Consider the following 15,607-nt stretch of genomic DNA (forward strand, 5'->3'; position numbering starts at 1 on the left):
ACCCCAAACCCCAAACCCTGATCCCAAACACTGAGCCCAAACCCCAAACCCTGATCCCAAACCCTGATCCCAAACCCCAAAAAAACCCTGATCCCAAATCCCAAACCCTGATCCCAAACCCCAAACCCGGCCCGGGCCAGGCGGAGCTTGCGCTGCTTGAACGTCTCGGTCACCTCCAGGTGCTCCTGGATCCAAAACCCCAAACCCTGATCCTAAACCCCAAACCCTGATCCCAAACCCTGATCCCAAACCCTGATCCCAAACCCCAAACCCTGATCCCAAACCCTGGATCGGCCCCGGCCCGGGCCAGGCGGAGCTTGCGCTGCTTGAACGTCTCGGTCACCTCCAGGTGCTCCTGGATCCAAAACCCCAAACCCTGATCCCAAACCCTGATCCCAAACCCCAAACCCTGATCCCAAACCCTGATCCCAGACCCCAAACCCCAAACCCTGACCCCAAATCCCAATCCCAAATCCAACCCCTGACCCCATACCTGCACCCTGAGGAATTAGGGTCTCAAACCCTGGATCCCAGACCCCAAACTCCAAACCCTGACCCCAATCCCATCCCCCCTGACCCCATACCTGTACCCTGACCCCATACCTGCACCCTGAGGAAGCGGGGTCTCATACCCTGGATCCCAAATCCCAAACCCTGACCCCAAACCCCAAACCCCAAACCCGGCCCGGGCCAGGCGGAGCTTGCGCTGCTTGAACGTCTCGGTCACCTCCAGGTGCTCCTGGATCCAAAACCCCAAACCCTGATCCCAAACCCTGATCCCAAACCCTGATCCCAAACCCTGATCCCAAACCCCAAACCCTGATCCCAAACCCTGATCCCAAACCCCAAACCCTGATCCCAAACCCCAAACCCTGAGCCCAAACCCCAAACCCTGATCCCAAACCCTGACCCCAAACCCCAAACCCTGAGCCCAAACCCCATACCTGCACCCTGACCCCAATCCCTGACCCCATACCTGCACCCTGAGGAATCGGGGTCTCAAACCCTGGATCCCAGACCCCAAACCCTGACCCCAAACCCCAAATCCCAATCCCAAATCCCAATCCCAATCCAATCCCAATCCCATACCTGCACCCTGAGGAATTGGGGTCTGGCGTAGGGCGGCATGAGCCACTCGAGGTGCCGGAAGAGCCCCGGCCCGTCCAGGCAGCTTTGGGGTCTCAAACCCTGGATCCCAGACCCCAAACCCTGATCCCAGACCCCAAACCCCATACCCTGACCCCAAATCCCAATCCCAGTACCTGCACCCTGAGGAATCGGGGTCTCAAACCCTGGATCCCAGACCCCAAACCCTGACCCCAAACCCCAAATCCCAATCCCTGACCCCAAACCCTGGATCCCAGACCCCAAACCCCATATCCTGCACCCTGACCGTCCCAAACCCCTGGATCCCGAGGAATCCGGTCCCAAACCCTGCAATCCCCTAGATCCCCAAACCCTGGATCCCAGACCCCAAATCCCAAATCCCATCCCAATCCCATACCTGCACCCTGAGGAACTGGGGTCTCGCGTAGGGCAGCAGGAGCCGCTCGAGGTGCCAGAAAAGCCCCGGCCCGTCCAGAGAGCGTTGGGGTCTCAAACCCTGGATCCCAGACCCCAAACCCTGACCCCAAACCCCAAATCCCATCCCCCCTGACCCCATACCTGCACCCTGACCCCATACCTGCACCCTGAGGAATTGGGGTCTGGCGTAGGGCGGCAGGAGCCGCTCGAGGTGCCGGAAGAGCCCCGGCCCATCCAGGGAGCTTTGGGGTCTCAGCACCAGCGCGGCCATCCCGGCACGGCCCTCGTGGCCTGGGGGGGTGGGGGGAGGGAAAAAGGGGCACCCTCAGGGGGTCTGGGGGGGTTTGGGGAGGGGGTCAGACCCCCTGTGGGGTCGGGGGGAGCGGTACCTGGCACGGTGACCCCGTAAACGGTGGCGTCCTGGAGGGACTCGTGGGCCAGCAGGGCCTCGGCCACCTCGGTGGTGGCCACGTTCTCCCCCTTCCACCTGGGGAGACCCCCCCCCAAAAAATATCCTTGGGTGGGGCTGAGACCACCCCAAAATGGGGGCTGATACCCCCCCAAAAACCTTTAATGGGGCTGAGACCACCCAAAAACCTTTAATGGGGCTGAGACCCCCCAAAAAATATCCTTGGGTGGGGCTGAGACCACCCCAAAATGGGCTGAGACCCCCCCCAAAAAAATATCCTTGGGTGGGGCTGAGATCACCCCAAAATGGGGCTGAGACCCCCTAAAATAATGGGGGCTGAGACCCCCCCAAAATGGGGAGTGGAGACCCCCCCAAAAACACCTTGGGTGGGGCTGAGACCCCCCCAAAATGGGGGCTGAGACCCCCCCAAAACCCTTAATGGGGTTGAGACCCCCAAAAAACCTTGGGTGGGGCTGAGACCACCCCAAAATGGGCTGAGACCCCCCCAAAAAACCTTTAATGGGGCCAAGACCCCCCCAAAATGGGGGGGTGAGACCCCCCCCAAAAAAACACCTTGGGTGGGGCTGAGACCACCCCAAAATGGGGCTGAGACCACCCCCAAAAAAACCTTGGGTGGGGCTGAGACCACCCCAAAATGGGGGACAAGACCCCCCCAAAATGGGGGACAAGACCCCCCCAAAAACACCTTGGGTGGGGCTGAGACCACCCCAAAATGGGGTTGAGACCACCCCAAAATGGGGCTGAGACCCCCCCTAAATGGGGGACAAGACCCCCCCAAAAACCTTTAATGGGGCTGAGACCCCCCCAAAATGGGGGACAAGACCTCCCCAAAATGGGGGCTGAGACCCCCCAAAAACCTTGATGGGGACTGAGACCTCCCCAAAATGGGGGCTGAGACCCCCCCAAAATGGGGGCTGAGACCCCCCCAAATGGGGGCCAAGACCCCCAAAATGGGGCTGAGACCCCCCCAAAATGGGGCTGAGACCACCCCAAAATGGGCTGAGACCACCCCAAAATGGGGCTGAGACCACCCCAAAATGGGGCTGAGACCACCCCAAAATGGGGCTGAGACCCCCCAAATGGGGCTGAGACCCCAAATACACTAGGTGGGTCTGAGACCACCCCAAAATGGGACTGAGACCCCCCCCAAAAAAACACCTTGGGTGGGGCTGAGACCCCCCCAAAATGGGGTTGAGACCCCCCCAAAATGGGGGACAAGACCTCCCCAAAATGGGGGCTGAGACCCCCCCAAAATGGGGCTGAGACCCCCCCAAAATGGGGGACAAGACCCCCCCAAAAACCTTTAATGGGGCTGAGACCCCCCAAAAAACCTTTAATGGGGCTGAGACCCCCCCCAAAATGGGGCTGAGACCACCCCAAAATGGGGGGCTGAGACCCTCCCAAAATGGGGGGCTGAGACCCCCCCAAAAAAACCTTTAATGGGACTGTGACCCCCTCCCCAAAACCTCTAATAGGGTTGATCCCCTCCCCGGTATCCACGCAGGGCTGTGGGGTCTGGGGGCTCCCACTCTGTCCCCCCGTGGGTCGGGTGGGGGGCTCTGGGGGGCTCTGGGTGTCTCTGGGGGTCTCTGGGGGGCTCTGGGTGGTTTGGGGGGTTCTGTGGGTGTCCCCCTCCCCTTGGGGCAGCTGTCACCTGAAGGTGTCACTGTGGGGTCTGGGGTCTCCCATTCTGTCCCCCCCGGGGTGAGGGTCTCTGGGGGTCTCTGGGGGGTTCTGTGGGGTGCCCCCTCCCCTTTGGGGTGGCTGTCACCTGAAGGTGTCACTGTGGGGTCTGGGGGCTCTGGGGGTCTCTGGGGGTCTCTGGGTGCTCCTGCTCTGTCCCCCCGGGGTTGGGGGCTCTGGGGGGCTCTGGGGGTCTCCGGGGGTCTCTGGGGGTCTCCGGGAAGGCTCTGTGGGTCTCTGTGGGTCTCTGGGGGTCTCTGGGTGGTTTGGGGGGGGTTCTGTGGGGTGCCCCCTCCCCTTTAGGGTGGCTCTCACCTGAAGGTGTCACTGTGGGGTCTGGGGGTCTCCGGGAAGGCTCTGGGGTCTCTGGGGGTCTCTGTGGGTCTCCGGGGGTCTCTGTGGTGTGCCCCCCTCCCCTTTAGGGTGGCTGTCACCTGAAGGTGTCACTGTGGGGTCTGGGGGCTCTGGGGGTCTCTGTGGGTCTCTGGGAGGCTCTGGGGGTCTCTGGGGGTCTCTGGGGGTCTCTGGGGGTCTCTGGGTGGTTTGGGGGGTCTCTGTGGGGTGCCCCCTCCCCTTTAGGGCGGCTCTCACCTGAAGGTGTCACTGTGGGCTCTGGGGCTCTGTGTTGTCTCCGGGGTGGGGGTCTCTGGGGATCTCTGGGGGTCTCTGGGGGGCTCTGTGGGATGTCCCCCTCCCCATGGGGCCGCTGTGTCACCTGAAGGTGTCACTGTGGGGTCTGGGGCTCTGGGTGTCTCTGGGGGGTTCTGGGGGTCTCTGGGGGTCTCTGTAGGTCTCTGTGGGTCTCCGAGGGTCTCTGGGGTGTCTCTGGGGTCTCTGGGGGCTCTGGGGTGCTGGGGTCTCTGGGGTCTCTGGGGCTCTCTGGGTGATTTGGGGGGGCTCTGTGGGGTGCCCCCTCCCCTTTAGGGTGGCTCTCACCTGAAGGTGTCACTGTGGGGTCTGTGGGTCTCTGGGGTCTCTGTGCGTCTCGGGGGCTCTGGGGGTCTCTGGGGGTCTCTGTGGGTCTCTGGGTGATTTGGGGGGGCTCTGTGGGGTGCCCCCTCCCCTTGGGGCCGCAGTGTCACCTGAAGGTGTCACTGTGGGGTCTGGGGGCTCTGGGGGTCTCTGGGGGTCTCTGGGAGGCTCTGGGGGTCTCTGGGGGTCTCTGTGGGTCTCTGGGGGTCTCTGGGTGGTTTGGGGGGGCTCTGTGGGGTGCCCCCTCCCCTTTAGGGCGGCTCTCACCTGAAGGTGTCACTGTGGGGTCTGGGGGCTCCTGTGCTGTCCCCCGGGCTGGGGGCTCGGAAGGCTCTGGGGTCTCTGGGGATCTCTGGGTGTCTCTGGGGGTCTCTGGGGGTCTGGGTGGTTTGGGGGTCTGTGGGATGTCCCCTCCCCATGGGCGGCTGCTCACCTGAAGGTGTCACTGTGGGGTCTGGGGGTGGTGTCACTGTGGGGTCTGGGGTCTCTGGGGGTCTCTGTGGGTCTCTGTGGGTCTCTGGGTGGTTTGGGGGGTTCTGTGGGGTGCCCCCTCCCCATGGGGCCGCTGTCACCTGAAGGTGTCACTGTGGGGTCTGGGGGCTCTCCTGGTGGGGTCTCTGGGGTCTCTGTGGTGTCTCTGGGTGTCTCTGGGTGGTTTCGGGGGTCTCTGTGGGTGTCCCCTCCCCATGGGGCCGCTGTCACCTGAAGGTGTCACTGTGGGGTCTGGGGGCTCTGGGGGGCTCTATGGGGCTCCGGAGTTCTCTGGGGGTCTCCGGAGTTCTCTGGGGGTCTCTGGGAAGCTCTGGGGCTCTCTGGGTGGTTTGGGGGGGGTCTCTGGGGTGCCCCCTCCCCTTTGGGGCCGCTCTCACCTGAAGGTGTCCCCGGTGCGGTCCCGGAAGCGCACGAACTGCTGCGGGTCCTGCTCCACCAGGTCCCCGGTGTCGAAGAAGGCGTCGCCCTCGGAGAAGACCCCGCGGAGCAGCCTCTGCTCCGACAGCTCGGGGGGCCCCGCGTAGCCCAGGAAGGGGGTCCGGGGCGTCACCGGAGCGATCAGCAGGCCCGTCTCGCCTGGGGAGGGGACGGGGTGAGGGGAGGAGGGATCCCTCTACAGGACCCCCAAACCTCTACCCATGGTTCCCACTGCTCAGCCGGGCTGGGATGGGAGGAGGTGGGATGAGGGAAGGAGGACCCCCACGGGACCCCAAACCTCTACCCATGGTCCTGCCGCTCATCCGGGCCGGGATGAGGGGTGGGATGAGGAGGAGGGTGAGGGGAGGATGAGGGGTGGGATGGGGGTTTGGGATGAGGGGAGGGACCCCCTGGGACCCCCAGACCCCTCCCCAGACCCCTCCTCTGACCCGGCCTGGGATGAGGGGTGGGATGGGGGTGGGATGAGGGAAGGACCCCCAGGACCCCCAGACCCCTCCCCACAGTCCCTCCTTTCTCACCCGGCCCAGGATGTGGGGTGGGATGAGGGGTGGGTGAGGGAAGGGACCCCCCAAACCTCTACCCACGGTCCCACCGCTCACTCAGCCTGGGATTGGGGTTGGGATGAGGGGAGGGTGAGGGGTGGGTGAGGGAAGGACCCTGGGACCCCCAGACCCCTCCCTAGGCCCCTCCTCTGACCCAGCCTGGGATTGAGGGTGGGATGAGGGGTGGGATGAGGGGTTGGATGAGGAGCTGGATGAGGGGTGGGATGAGGGGTGGGATGAGGGAAGGGACCCCCAGGACCCCCAGACCCCTCCCCAGCCCCTCCTCTGACCCGACCCGGGATGGGGGATGGGGATGAGGGGAGGGTGAGGGGTGGGATGGGGGTTTGGGATGAGGGAAGGGACCCCCAGACCCCTCCTCTGACCGGGCCCCACTCAGATGCAGCGCCTGTGCCGGGATGAGGGGTGGGATGGGGGTTTGGGATGAGGGAAGGACCCCCAGGACCCCCCAGCCCCTCCTCTGACCGGGCCCCGCTCGGATGCAGCGCCCGTGCCGGGATGGGGGGTTGGATGAGGGGTGGGATGAGGGTTTAGGGGTGAGGAGGGACCCCCAGACCCCTCCCCAGCCCCTCCTCTGACCCGGCCCGGGATGGGGGGTTGGATGAGGGGTGGGATGGGGGTTTGGGATGAGGAAGGGACCCCAGACCCCTCCCCAGCCCCTCCTCTGACCCGGCCCCGCTCGGATGCAGCGCCCGTGCCGGGATGGGGGTGGGATGAGGGGTGGGATGAGGGGTTTGGGATGAGGAAGGGGACCCCTGGGACCCCCAGACCCCTCCCCAGCCCCTCCTCTGACCGGGCCCCGCTCGGATGCAGCGCCCGTGCCGGTCCCGCTCCGGGGCTCCCGCGGCCACATCGAACCGAACGATCTCGAAGGGCGAGAAGAGCTGGGGGGAGGAGGAGGGGGCGTTTGGGGGCGTTTGGGGGAGTGTTTGGGGAGGAGGGGTTTGGGGAGGTGTTTGGGGAGGAGGAAGGGGCGTTTGGGGGAGGAGGAGGGGGCGTTTGGGGGGTGTTTGGGGGAGTGTTTGGGGAGGAGGGGGCGTTTGGGGTGGAGGGGGCGTTTGGGGAGGAGGGGTGTTTGGGGGTGTTTGGGGGGAGGGAGGGGGCGTTTGGGGGGTGTTTGGAGAGGAGGGGCGTTTGGGAGGAGGGAGGGGGCGTTTGGGGGAGGAGGGGCGTTTGGGGGCTGTTTGGGAGGAGGAGGCGTTTGGGGGTGTTTGGGGAGGAGGGGGCGTTTGGGGGGTGTTTGGGGAGGAGGGGGCGTTTGGGGGGCTGTTTGGGGAGGAGGGGCGTTTGGGGGTGTTTGGGGAGGAGGGCATTTGGGGAGGAGGAGGAGGCGTTTGGGGAGGAGGGGTGTTTGGGGGAGGAGGAGGGGGTGTTTGGGGGGGTGTTTGGGGGAGGAGGGGGCGTTTGGGGGGTGTTTGGGGAGGAGGGGCGTTTGGGGGGTGTTTGGGGAGGAGGGGCGTTTGGGGGGTGTTTGGGGAGGAGAGGCGTCAGACCCCCGGGAGAGGTATGGGGGGTGTGGGGGGGGTTTGGACACGGCCAGGGTGGGTGGGGGTCCCACTCGGGATGGACAGAGGGACCCCCAGGATGGGCAGAGGGACCCCCAGGATGGACAGAGGGACCCCCAGGATGGACACAGGGACCCCCAGATGGACACAGGGACCCCCAGGACAGACAGAGGGACCACCAGGATGGACAGAGGGACCCCCAGGATGGACACAGGGACCCCCAGGATGGACAGAGGGACCCCCAGGATGGACATGAGGACCCCAGCATGGACAGAGGGACCCCAGATGGACACAGGGACCCCCAGGATGGACAGAGGGACCCCCAGGATGGACACAGGGACCCCCAGAATGGACAGAGGGACCCCAAGGATGGACAGAGGGACCCCCAGGATGGACACAGAGACCCCCAGGACAGACAGAGGGACCCCCAGCATGGACAGAGGGACCCCCAGATGGACACAGGGACCCCCAGGATGGACAGAGGGACCCCCAGGATGGACATGGGACCCCCAGATGGACACAGGGACCCCCAGGATGGACATGGGACCCCCAGGAGAGACAGAGGGACCCCCAGGATGGACAGGGGTGACGCCCAGGACAGACAGAGGGACCCCCAGATGGACACAGGGACCCCCAGGAGGGACAGAGGGACCCCCAGGATGGACAGGGGGACCCCCAGATGGACACAGGGACCCCAGGAGGACAGAGGGACCCCAGGAGGGACAGAGGGACCCCAGGATGGACAGAGGACCCCCAGATGGACATGAGACCCCAGGATGGACAGAGGACCCCAGGATGGACAGAGGACCCCAGGACAGGCAGGGGGGACTCCCCAGATGGACAGAGGACCCCAGGATGGACAGAGGGACCCCAGATGGACAGAGGGACCCCCAGGAGGGACAGAGGGACCCCCAGGATGGACAGAGGGACCCCCAGATGGACATGAGACCCCCAGGATGGACAGAGGGACCCCCAGGATGGACAGAGGGACCCCCAGGATGGACAGAGGGATCCCCAGGACAGACAGAGGGACCCCCAGGATGGACACAGGGACCCCCAGGATGGGCAGAGGGACCCCCAGGATGAACAGAGGGACCCCCAGATGGACAGAGGGACCCCCAGGATGGACATAGGACCCCAGGATGGAAAAAGGACCCCAGATGGACACAGGGACCCCAGGATGGACAGAGGACCCCAGGATGGACACAGGGACCCCAGATGGACAGAGGGACCCCAGGATGGACATAGGGACCCCCAGGATGGACATGGGACCCCCAGAATGGACACAGGGACCCCCAGGATGGGCAGAGGGACCCCCAGGATGGACAGAGGGACCCCCAGATGGACACAGGGACCCCCAGGATGGACAGGGGTGACCCCCAGGATGGACAGAGGGACCCCCAGGATGGACACAGGGACCCCCAGGATGGACAGAGGGACCCCCAGGATGGACAGAGGGACCCCCAGGATGGACACAGGGACCCCCAGGATGGACAGAGGGACCCCCAGGATGGACAGAGGGACCCCCAGGACAGACAGAGGGACCCCCAGGATGGACATGGGACCCCCAGGACAGCCAGAGGTGACCCCAGGATGGACACAGGGACCCCCAGGATGGACATGGGACCCCCAGGATGGACAGAGGGACCCCCAGGATGGACACAGGGACCCCAGGATGGACACAGGGACCCCAGGATGGACAGAGGACCCTCAGGATGGAAAAAGGACCCCCAGGACAGACAGAGGACCCCCAGGATGGACAGAGGGACCCCCAGGACAGCCAGGGGTGACCCCCAGGATGGACATGGGACCCCCAGGACAGACAGAGGGACCCCCAGATGGACACAGGGACCCCCAGATGGACAGAGGGACCCCCAAATGGACAGAGGGACCCCCAGGATGGACACAGGGACCCCCAGATGGACATGGGACCCCCAGGACAGACAGAGGACCCCAGGATGAACAGAGGACCCCAGAGATGGACATAGGACCCCAGAGATGGACAGAGAGGACCCCCAAATGGACAGAAGAGAGACCCCAGAATGAACATAGGACCCCAGAGATGAACAGAGGGACCCCAGAGATGGACACAGAGACCCCCAGATGGACACAGGAGACCCCCAGGACAGGACAGAGAGACCCCAGGATGAACAGAAGGACCCCAGAGATGGACATAGAGACCCCAGAATGGACATAGGACCCCAGAGATGGACACAGAGACCCCAGGATGGACAGAGGGACCCCCAGGATGGGCATGGGACCCCCAGGATGGACAGAGGGACCCCCAGATGGACAGAGGGACCCCCAGGACAGAGAGAGGGACCCCCAGGATGGACACAGGGACCCCCAGGATGGACATGGGACCCCCAGGATGGACAGAGGGACCCCCAGGATGGACACAGGGACCCCAGGATGGACAGAAAGGACCCCAGGATGAGCACAGGGACCCCCAGATGGACACAGGGACCCCCAGGATGGACAGAGGGACCCCCAGATGGACACAGGGACCCCCAGGATGGACATGGGACCCTCCAGGACCCCCAGGATGGACAGAGGGCCCCCAGGACAGCCAGGTGTGACCCCCAGGATGGGTCTGGGACCCCCAGGACAGCCAGGGGTGACCCCCAGGACAGCCAGGGGTGACCCCCAGGACAGCCAGGGGTGACCCCAGGACAGCCAGGGGTGACCCCCAGGTGGACACAGAGACCCCCAGGATGGACAGAGGGACCCCCAGGATGGACTCAGAGACCCCCAGGACAGCCAGGTGTGACCCCCAGGATGGACAGAGGGACCCCCAGGATGGACACAGGGACCCCCAGGACAGCCAGGTGTGACCCCCAGGACAGCCAGGTGTGACCCCCAGGATGGACAGAGGGACCCCCAGGATGGACAGAGGGACCCCCAGATGGACAGAGGGACCCCCAGGACAGCCAGGGGTGACCCCCAGGACAGACAAAGGGACCCCCAGGATGGACATGGGACCCCCAGGATGGACAGAGGGACCCCCAGGATGGACAGAGGACCCCCAGGACAGACAGGGGTGACCCCAGGACAGCCAGGGGTGACCCCCAGGATGGACAGAGGGACCCCCAGGACAGCCAGGGGTGACCCCCAGGATGGACATGGGACCCCCAGGACAGCCAGGGGTGACCCCCAGGACAGCCAGGGGTGACCCCCAGATGGACACAGGGACGCCCAGGACAGCCAGGGGTGACCCCAGGACAGCCAGGGGTGACCCCCATGATGGACATGGGACCCCCAGGACAGCCAGGGGTGACCCCCAGGATGGGTCTGGGACCCCCAGGACAGCCAGGGGAGACCCCCAGGACAGCCAGGTGTGCCCCCCCCCATCCCATCCCCCTGCCCTCACCTTGTAGATGGCGCTGGCCCTGCCCATGGCTCCGGGGGTGCCGGTGTAGTTGAAGAGGGTGACGTTGCCCTCGCTCAGCCCGTGGGTCTCCACGATCCTCCACGGGCCGAGCGCCCTGGAAGCTCCTCCAGACGTCGGGCCGGAGCCCCGAGCCCACGGCCAGGCGGAGCCCGTGCTGCCGCTCCCCGGGGCGCTGCGGGACCACCAGCAACTCCTCAAAATCTGAGGAACCCCCCGAAATCTGGGGGGGTCAAAGAACCCACCCCCAGCTCCAAAGAATCCACCCCCACCTCCAAGAACCCCCCGTGCTGCCGCTCCCCGGGGCTCTGCGGGACCACCCACACCTCTGGGGGACCCCCCAAAATCTGGGGGTCCAAAGAACCCCCTCGACCCCAAAGAACCCACCCCCACCTTCAAAAAATCCACCCCCGGCTCCAAAGAACCCCCGTGCTGCCGCTCCCGGGGCTCTGCGGGACCACCCACACCTCTGGGGACCCCAAAATCTGGGGCCAAGAACCCCCTCGACCCCAAAGAGCCCACCCCCACCTTCAAAAAATCCACCCCCGGCTCCAAAGAGCCCCCTGTGCTGCCGCTCCAGGGGCTCTGCGGGACCACCCACACCTCTGGGGACCCCGAAATCTGGGGTCCAAAAGACCACCCCCGGCTCCAAAGAACCCCCAGTGCCGCTCCCGGGGCTGTGGGACCACCGGGACCTCCCCAAAATCTGAGGGACCCCCCGAAACTGGGGGGCCAAAGAACCCACCCCAACACCACTTCCCGGGGTGCTGAGGGACCACCAGTACCACTGGAGGACCCCTCGAAATCTGAGGGGTCCAAAGGACCCACCCCGGCTCCAAAACCCACCCCGGCTCCAAAGAACCCCCCCGTGCTGCGCTCCGGGGCTGCGGGACCACCAGCAACTCCCCAAAATCTGGGGGCCAAAGAACCCACCCCACCTCCAAAGAACCCACCCTGGCTCCAAAAAATCCACCCCCGGTTCCAAAGAACCCACCCTCGACCCAAAGACCCACCCCCACCTTCAAAATCCACCCCCGGCCTCAAGAGCCCCCAGTGCGCTCCCGGGGTGCTGCGGGACCACCGGGACCTCCCCAAAATCTGGGGGGGCCAAAGAACCCACCTCCACCTCCAAAAAATCCACCCCCGGCTCCAAAGAACCCCCCCCTGGCTCCAAAGACCCCCCCCAGTGCCGCTCCCCGGGGCGCTGCGGGACCACCGGCACCTCTGGGGGACACCCCAAAATCTGGGGGGGCCAAAGAACCCACCCCTGGCTCCAAAGAACCCCCCCGTGCTGCCGCTCCCCGGGGCGCTGCGGGACCACCAACAACTCCCCAAAATCTGGGGGGCCAAAGAACCCACCCCCGGCTCCAAAGAACCCACCCCTGGTTCCAAAGAGCCCCCAGCTCCAAAAACCCACCCCCGGCTCCAAGAGCCCCGGGGCGCTGCAGGACCCCGGCACCTCCCCAAAATCTGGGGCCAAAGAACTCCACCCTCGACCCCAAAGACCACCTCCACCTCCAAAAATCCACCCCGGCTCCAGAACCCCCAGTGCTGCTCCCGGGCGCTGCGGGACCACCGGCACCTCCCCAAAATCTGGGGGCAAGGAACCCACCCCCGGCTCCAAAGAAACCCCCAGCTCCAAAGAAACCCCCCAGCTCCAAAGAACCCCCAGTGCCGCCGCTCACGGGGCCTGCTGGGACCACCAACAACTCCCAAAATCTGGGGGACCCCCCGAAAACTGGGGGGCCAAAGAACCGCCCCCCGGCTTCAAAGAACCCCCCGTGCTGCCGCTCCCGGGCGCTGAGGGACCACCCACACCTCTGGGGACCCCCGAAACTGGGGGGCCAAAGGACTACCCCAGGCTCCAAGGACCCACCCCTGGCTCAAGGAGCCCCCCAGTGCCGCTCCCGGGCGCTGCGGGACCACCGGCACCTCTGGGGGACCCCTCGAAATCTGGGGGCCAAGAGCCCACCCCAGCTCCAAAGAGCCCCCAGTGCCGCTCCCGGGGCGCTGCGGGACCACCGGCACCTCCCCAAAATCTGGGGGCCAAAGAACCCACCCTCGACCCCCAAAGAACCCACCCCCACCTTCAAAAAATCCACCCCCGGCTCCAAGGAGCCCTCCCGTGCTGCCGCTCCTGGGCGCTGGGACCACCAGCACCTCTGGGGACCCGAAACTGGGGGCCAAAGACCCACCCCAGCTCAAAGGACCCATCCCCAGCCCCAAAAAGCCCACTCCAAAGAACCCCCCGTGCTGCCGCTCCCCGGGGCGCTGAGGGACCACCCACAACTCCCCAAAATCTGGGGGGGCCAAAGAACCCACCTCCACCTCCAAAAAATCCACCCCCGGCTCCAAAGAACCCCCCCTGGCTCCAAAGAACCCACCCCTGCTCCAAGAACCGCCCCAGAACCAAAAAGCCCACCCCTGGCTCCAAGAAGCCCGGGGTGCTGCCGCTCCCAGGGTGCTGCGTGAGACCACCGGCACCTCCCAAAATCTGGGGGACCCCCTGAAATCTGGGGGCCAAAGAGCCCACCCCCAGCTCCAAAGAACCCACCCCCGGCTCCAAAGAACCCACCCCCACCTCCAAAAGCCCCCCGTGCTGCCGCTCCCGGGCGCTGAGGGACCACCAGCGACTCCCAAAATCTGGGGGCCAAAGAACCCACCCTCGACCCCAAAGAACCCACCCCCGGCTCCAAAAAACCCCACCAGTGCCACTCCCCAGGGCACTGCGGGACCACCGGCACCTCCCCAAAATCTGGGGGGTCCAAAGAACCCCCCCCCAGCTCCAAAGAACCCACCCCAGCTCCAAAAAACCCACTCCAAAGAACCCCCCGTGCTGCCGCTCCCCGGGGCGCTGCGGGACCACCAACAACTCCCCAAAATCTGGGGGGTCCAAAGAACCCACCCCCGGCTCCAAAGAACCCCGGGGTGTTGTGGGACCACCCGCACCTCTGGGGGACCCCCCGAAACTGGGGGGCCAAAGAACCCCCCCACTGCCGCTCCCTGGGGCGCTGCGGGACCACCAACACCTCCCCAAAATCTGGGGGGCCAAAGAACCCAACCCCTGGTTCCAAAGAACCCACCCCAGCTCCAAAGAACCCCCCCAGTGCCGCTCCCCAGGGCGCTGCAGGACCACCGGCGCCTCCCCAAAATCTGGGGGGCCAAAGAGCCCACCCTCGACCCTCAAGAACCCACCCCCAGCTCCAAAACCCTCCAAAGACCCCCGTGCTGCCGCTCCCGGGGTGCTGCGGACCACCGGCACCTCCCCAAAATCTGAGGAACCCCCGAGAACTGGGGGTCCTAAGAACCCACCTCCCAGCTCCAAAGACCCCCCCGTGCTGCCGCTCCCCGGGGTGCTGCGGGACCACCGGCACCTCCCCCAAAATCTGAGGGGGCCAAAGATCCCACCCTCGGCCCCAAAGAACCCCCCAGCTCCAAAGAGCACCCCCCGGCTCCAAAGAACCCCCTGTGCTGCGGGACCACCGGCACCTCCCCAAAATCTGGGGGGTCCAAAGAACCCAACCCCACCTCCAAAGAACCCACCCCCCAGCTCCAAAGATCCCCCTAGTTCCAAAAACCCACCCCTGGCTCCAAAACCCACCCCAGCTCCAAGGAACCCCCTCAGCTCCAAAGAACCCCGGGGTGCTGCGGGACCACCGGCACCTCCCCAAAATCTGGGGGACCTCCTGAAATCTGGGGGTCCAAAGAACCCACCCCCGCCTCCAAAGAACCCATCCCCGGCTCCAAGGAACCCCCCGTGCTGCCGCTCCCCGGGGCGCTGCAGGACCACCGGCACCTCCCCAAAATCTGGGGGGGCCAAAGAACCCACCCCAACACCGCTCCCCGGGGCGCTGCGGGACCACTGGCATTCCCCAAAATCTGGGGGGGCCAAAGAACCCACCCCCTGCTCCAAAGAACCCCCTGGCTCCAAAAACCCCACCCCCAGCTCCAAAGACCCCACCAGTGCCACTCCCCAGGGCGCTGCGAGACCACCGGCACTCTCCCAAAATCTGGGGGTCCAAAGAACCCCCGGCTCCAAAGAACCCCCAGTGCCGCTCCCCGGGCGCTGCTGGACCACCCGCACCTCTGGGGACCCCCGAAATCTGGGGGTCCAAAGAGCCCACCCCGGCTCCAAAAACCCACCCCGGCTCCAAAGAACCCCCAGTGCCGCTCCCGGGGCGCTGCGGGACCACCGGCACCTCCCCAAAATCTGGGGGGTCCAAAGAACCCACCCCCGGCTCGAAAGAACCCCCCCAGCTCCAAAAAACCCTGGGGCGCTGCGGGACCACCAGTACCTCCCCAAAATCCGGGGTCCAAAGAACCCACCCCGGCTCCAAAAACCCACTCCAAGGAGCCCCCAGTGCCGCTCCCGGGGCGCTGCGGGACCACCGGCACCTCTGGGGACCCCTCAAAATCTGGGGGTCCAAAGAACCCACCCTCGACCCCAAAGAACCCCACCCAGCTCCAAGAACCCCCCGTGCTGCCGCTCCGGGGTGCTGCGGGACCACCGGCACCTCCCCAAAATCTGGGGGTCCAAAGAACCCACCCCCAGCTCCAAGAACCCCCACTGCCGCTCCCCGGGCGCTGAGGACCACCCGCACCTCTGGGGACCCCC

General features: G+C 65.5%; 1 protein-coding gene across 1 annotated transcript; it reads right to left on the reverse strand.

The window, feature by feature from the left end:
- Positions 1-271: 271 nt before the first annotated feature.
- Positions 272-11,167, reverse strand: SLC27A5 (solute carrier family 27 member 5; the record flags this gene model as incomplete). The annotated part of the gene is made up of 6 exons (XM_050340747.1): positions 272-355; positions 1,685-1,815; positions 1,914-2,011; positions 5,479-5,677; positions 6,893-6,983; positions 10,975-11,167. Coding segments are annotated over 6 exons (796 nt in total), but the record flags the coding sequence as incomplete, so codon positions are not given.
- Between the last annotated feature and the right edge of the window lie 4,440 nt (positions 11,168-15,607).

The sequence above is a fragment of the Myiozetetes cayanensis genome, unplaced genomic scaffold (assembly GCF_022539395.1).
Source record: "Myiozetetes cayanensis isolate MyiCay16 unplaced genomic scaffold, myiCay2020 scf989, whole genome shotgun sequence".
NCBI lineage: Eukaryota > Metazoa > Chordata > Aves > Passeriformes > Tyrannidae > Myiozetetes > Myiozetetes cayanensis.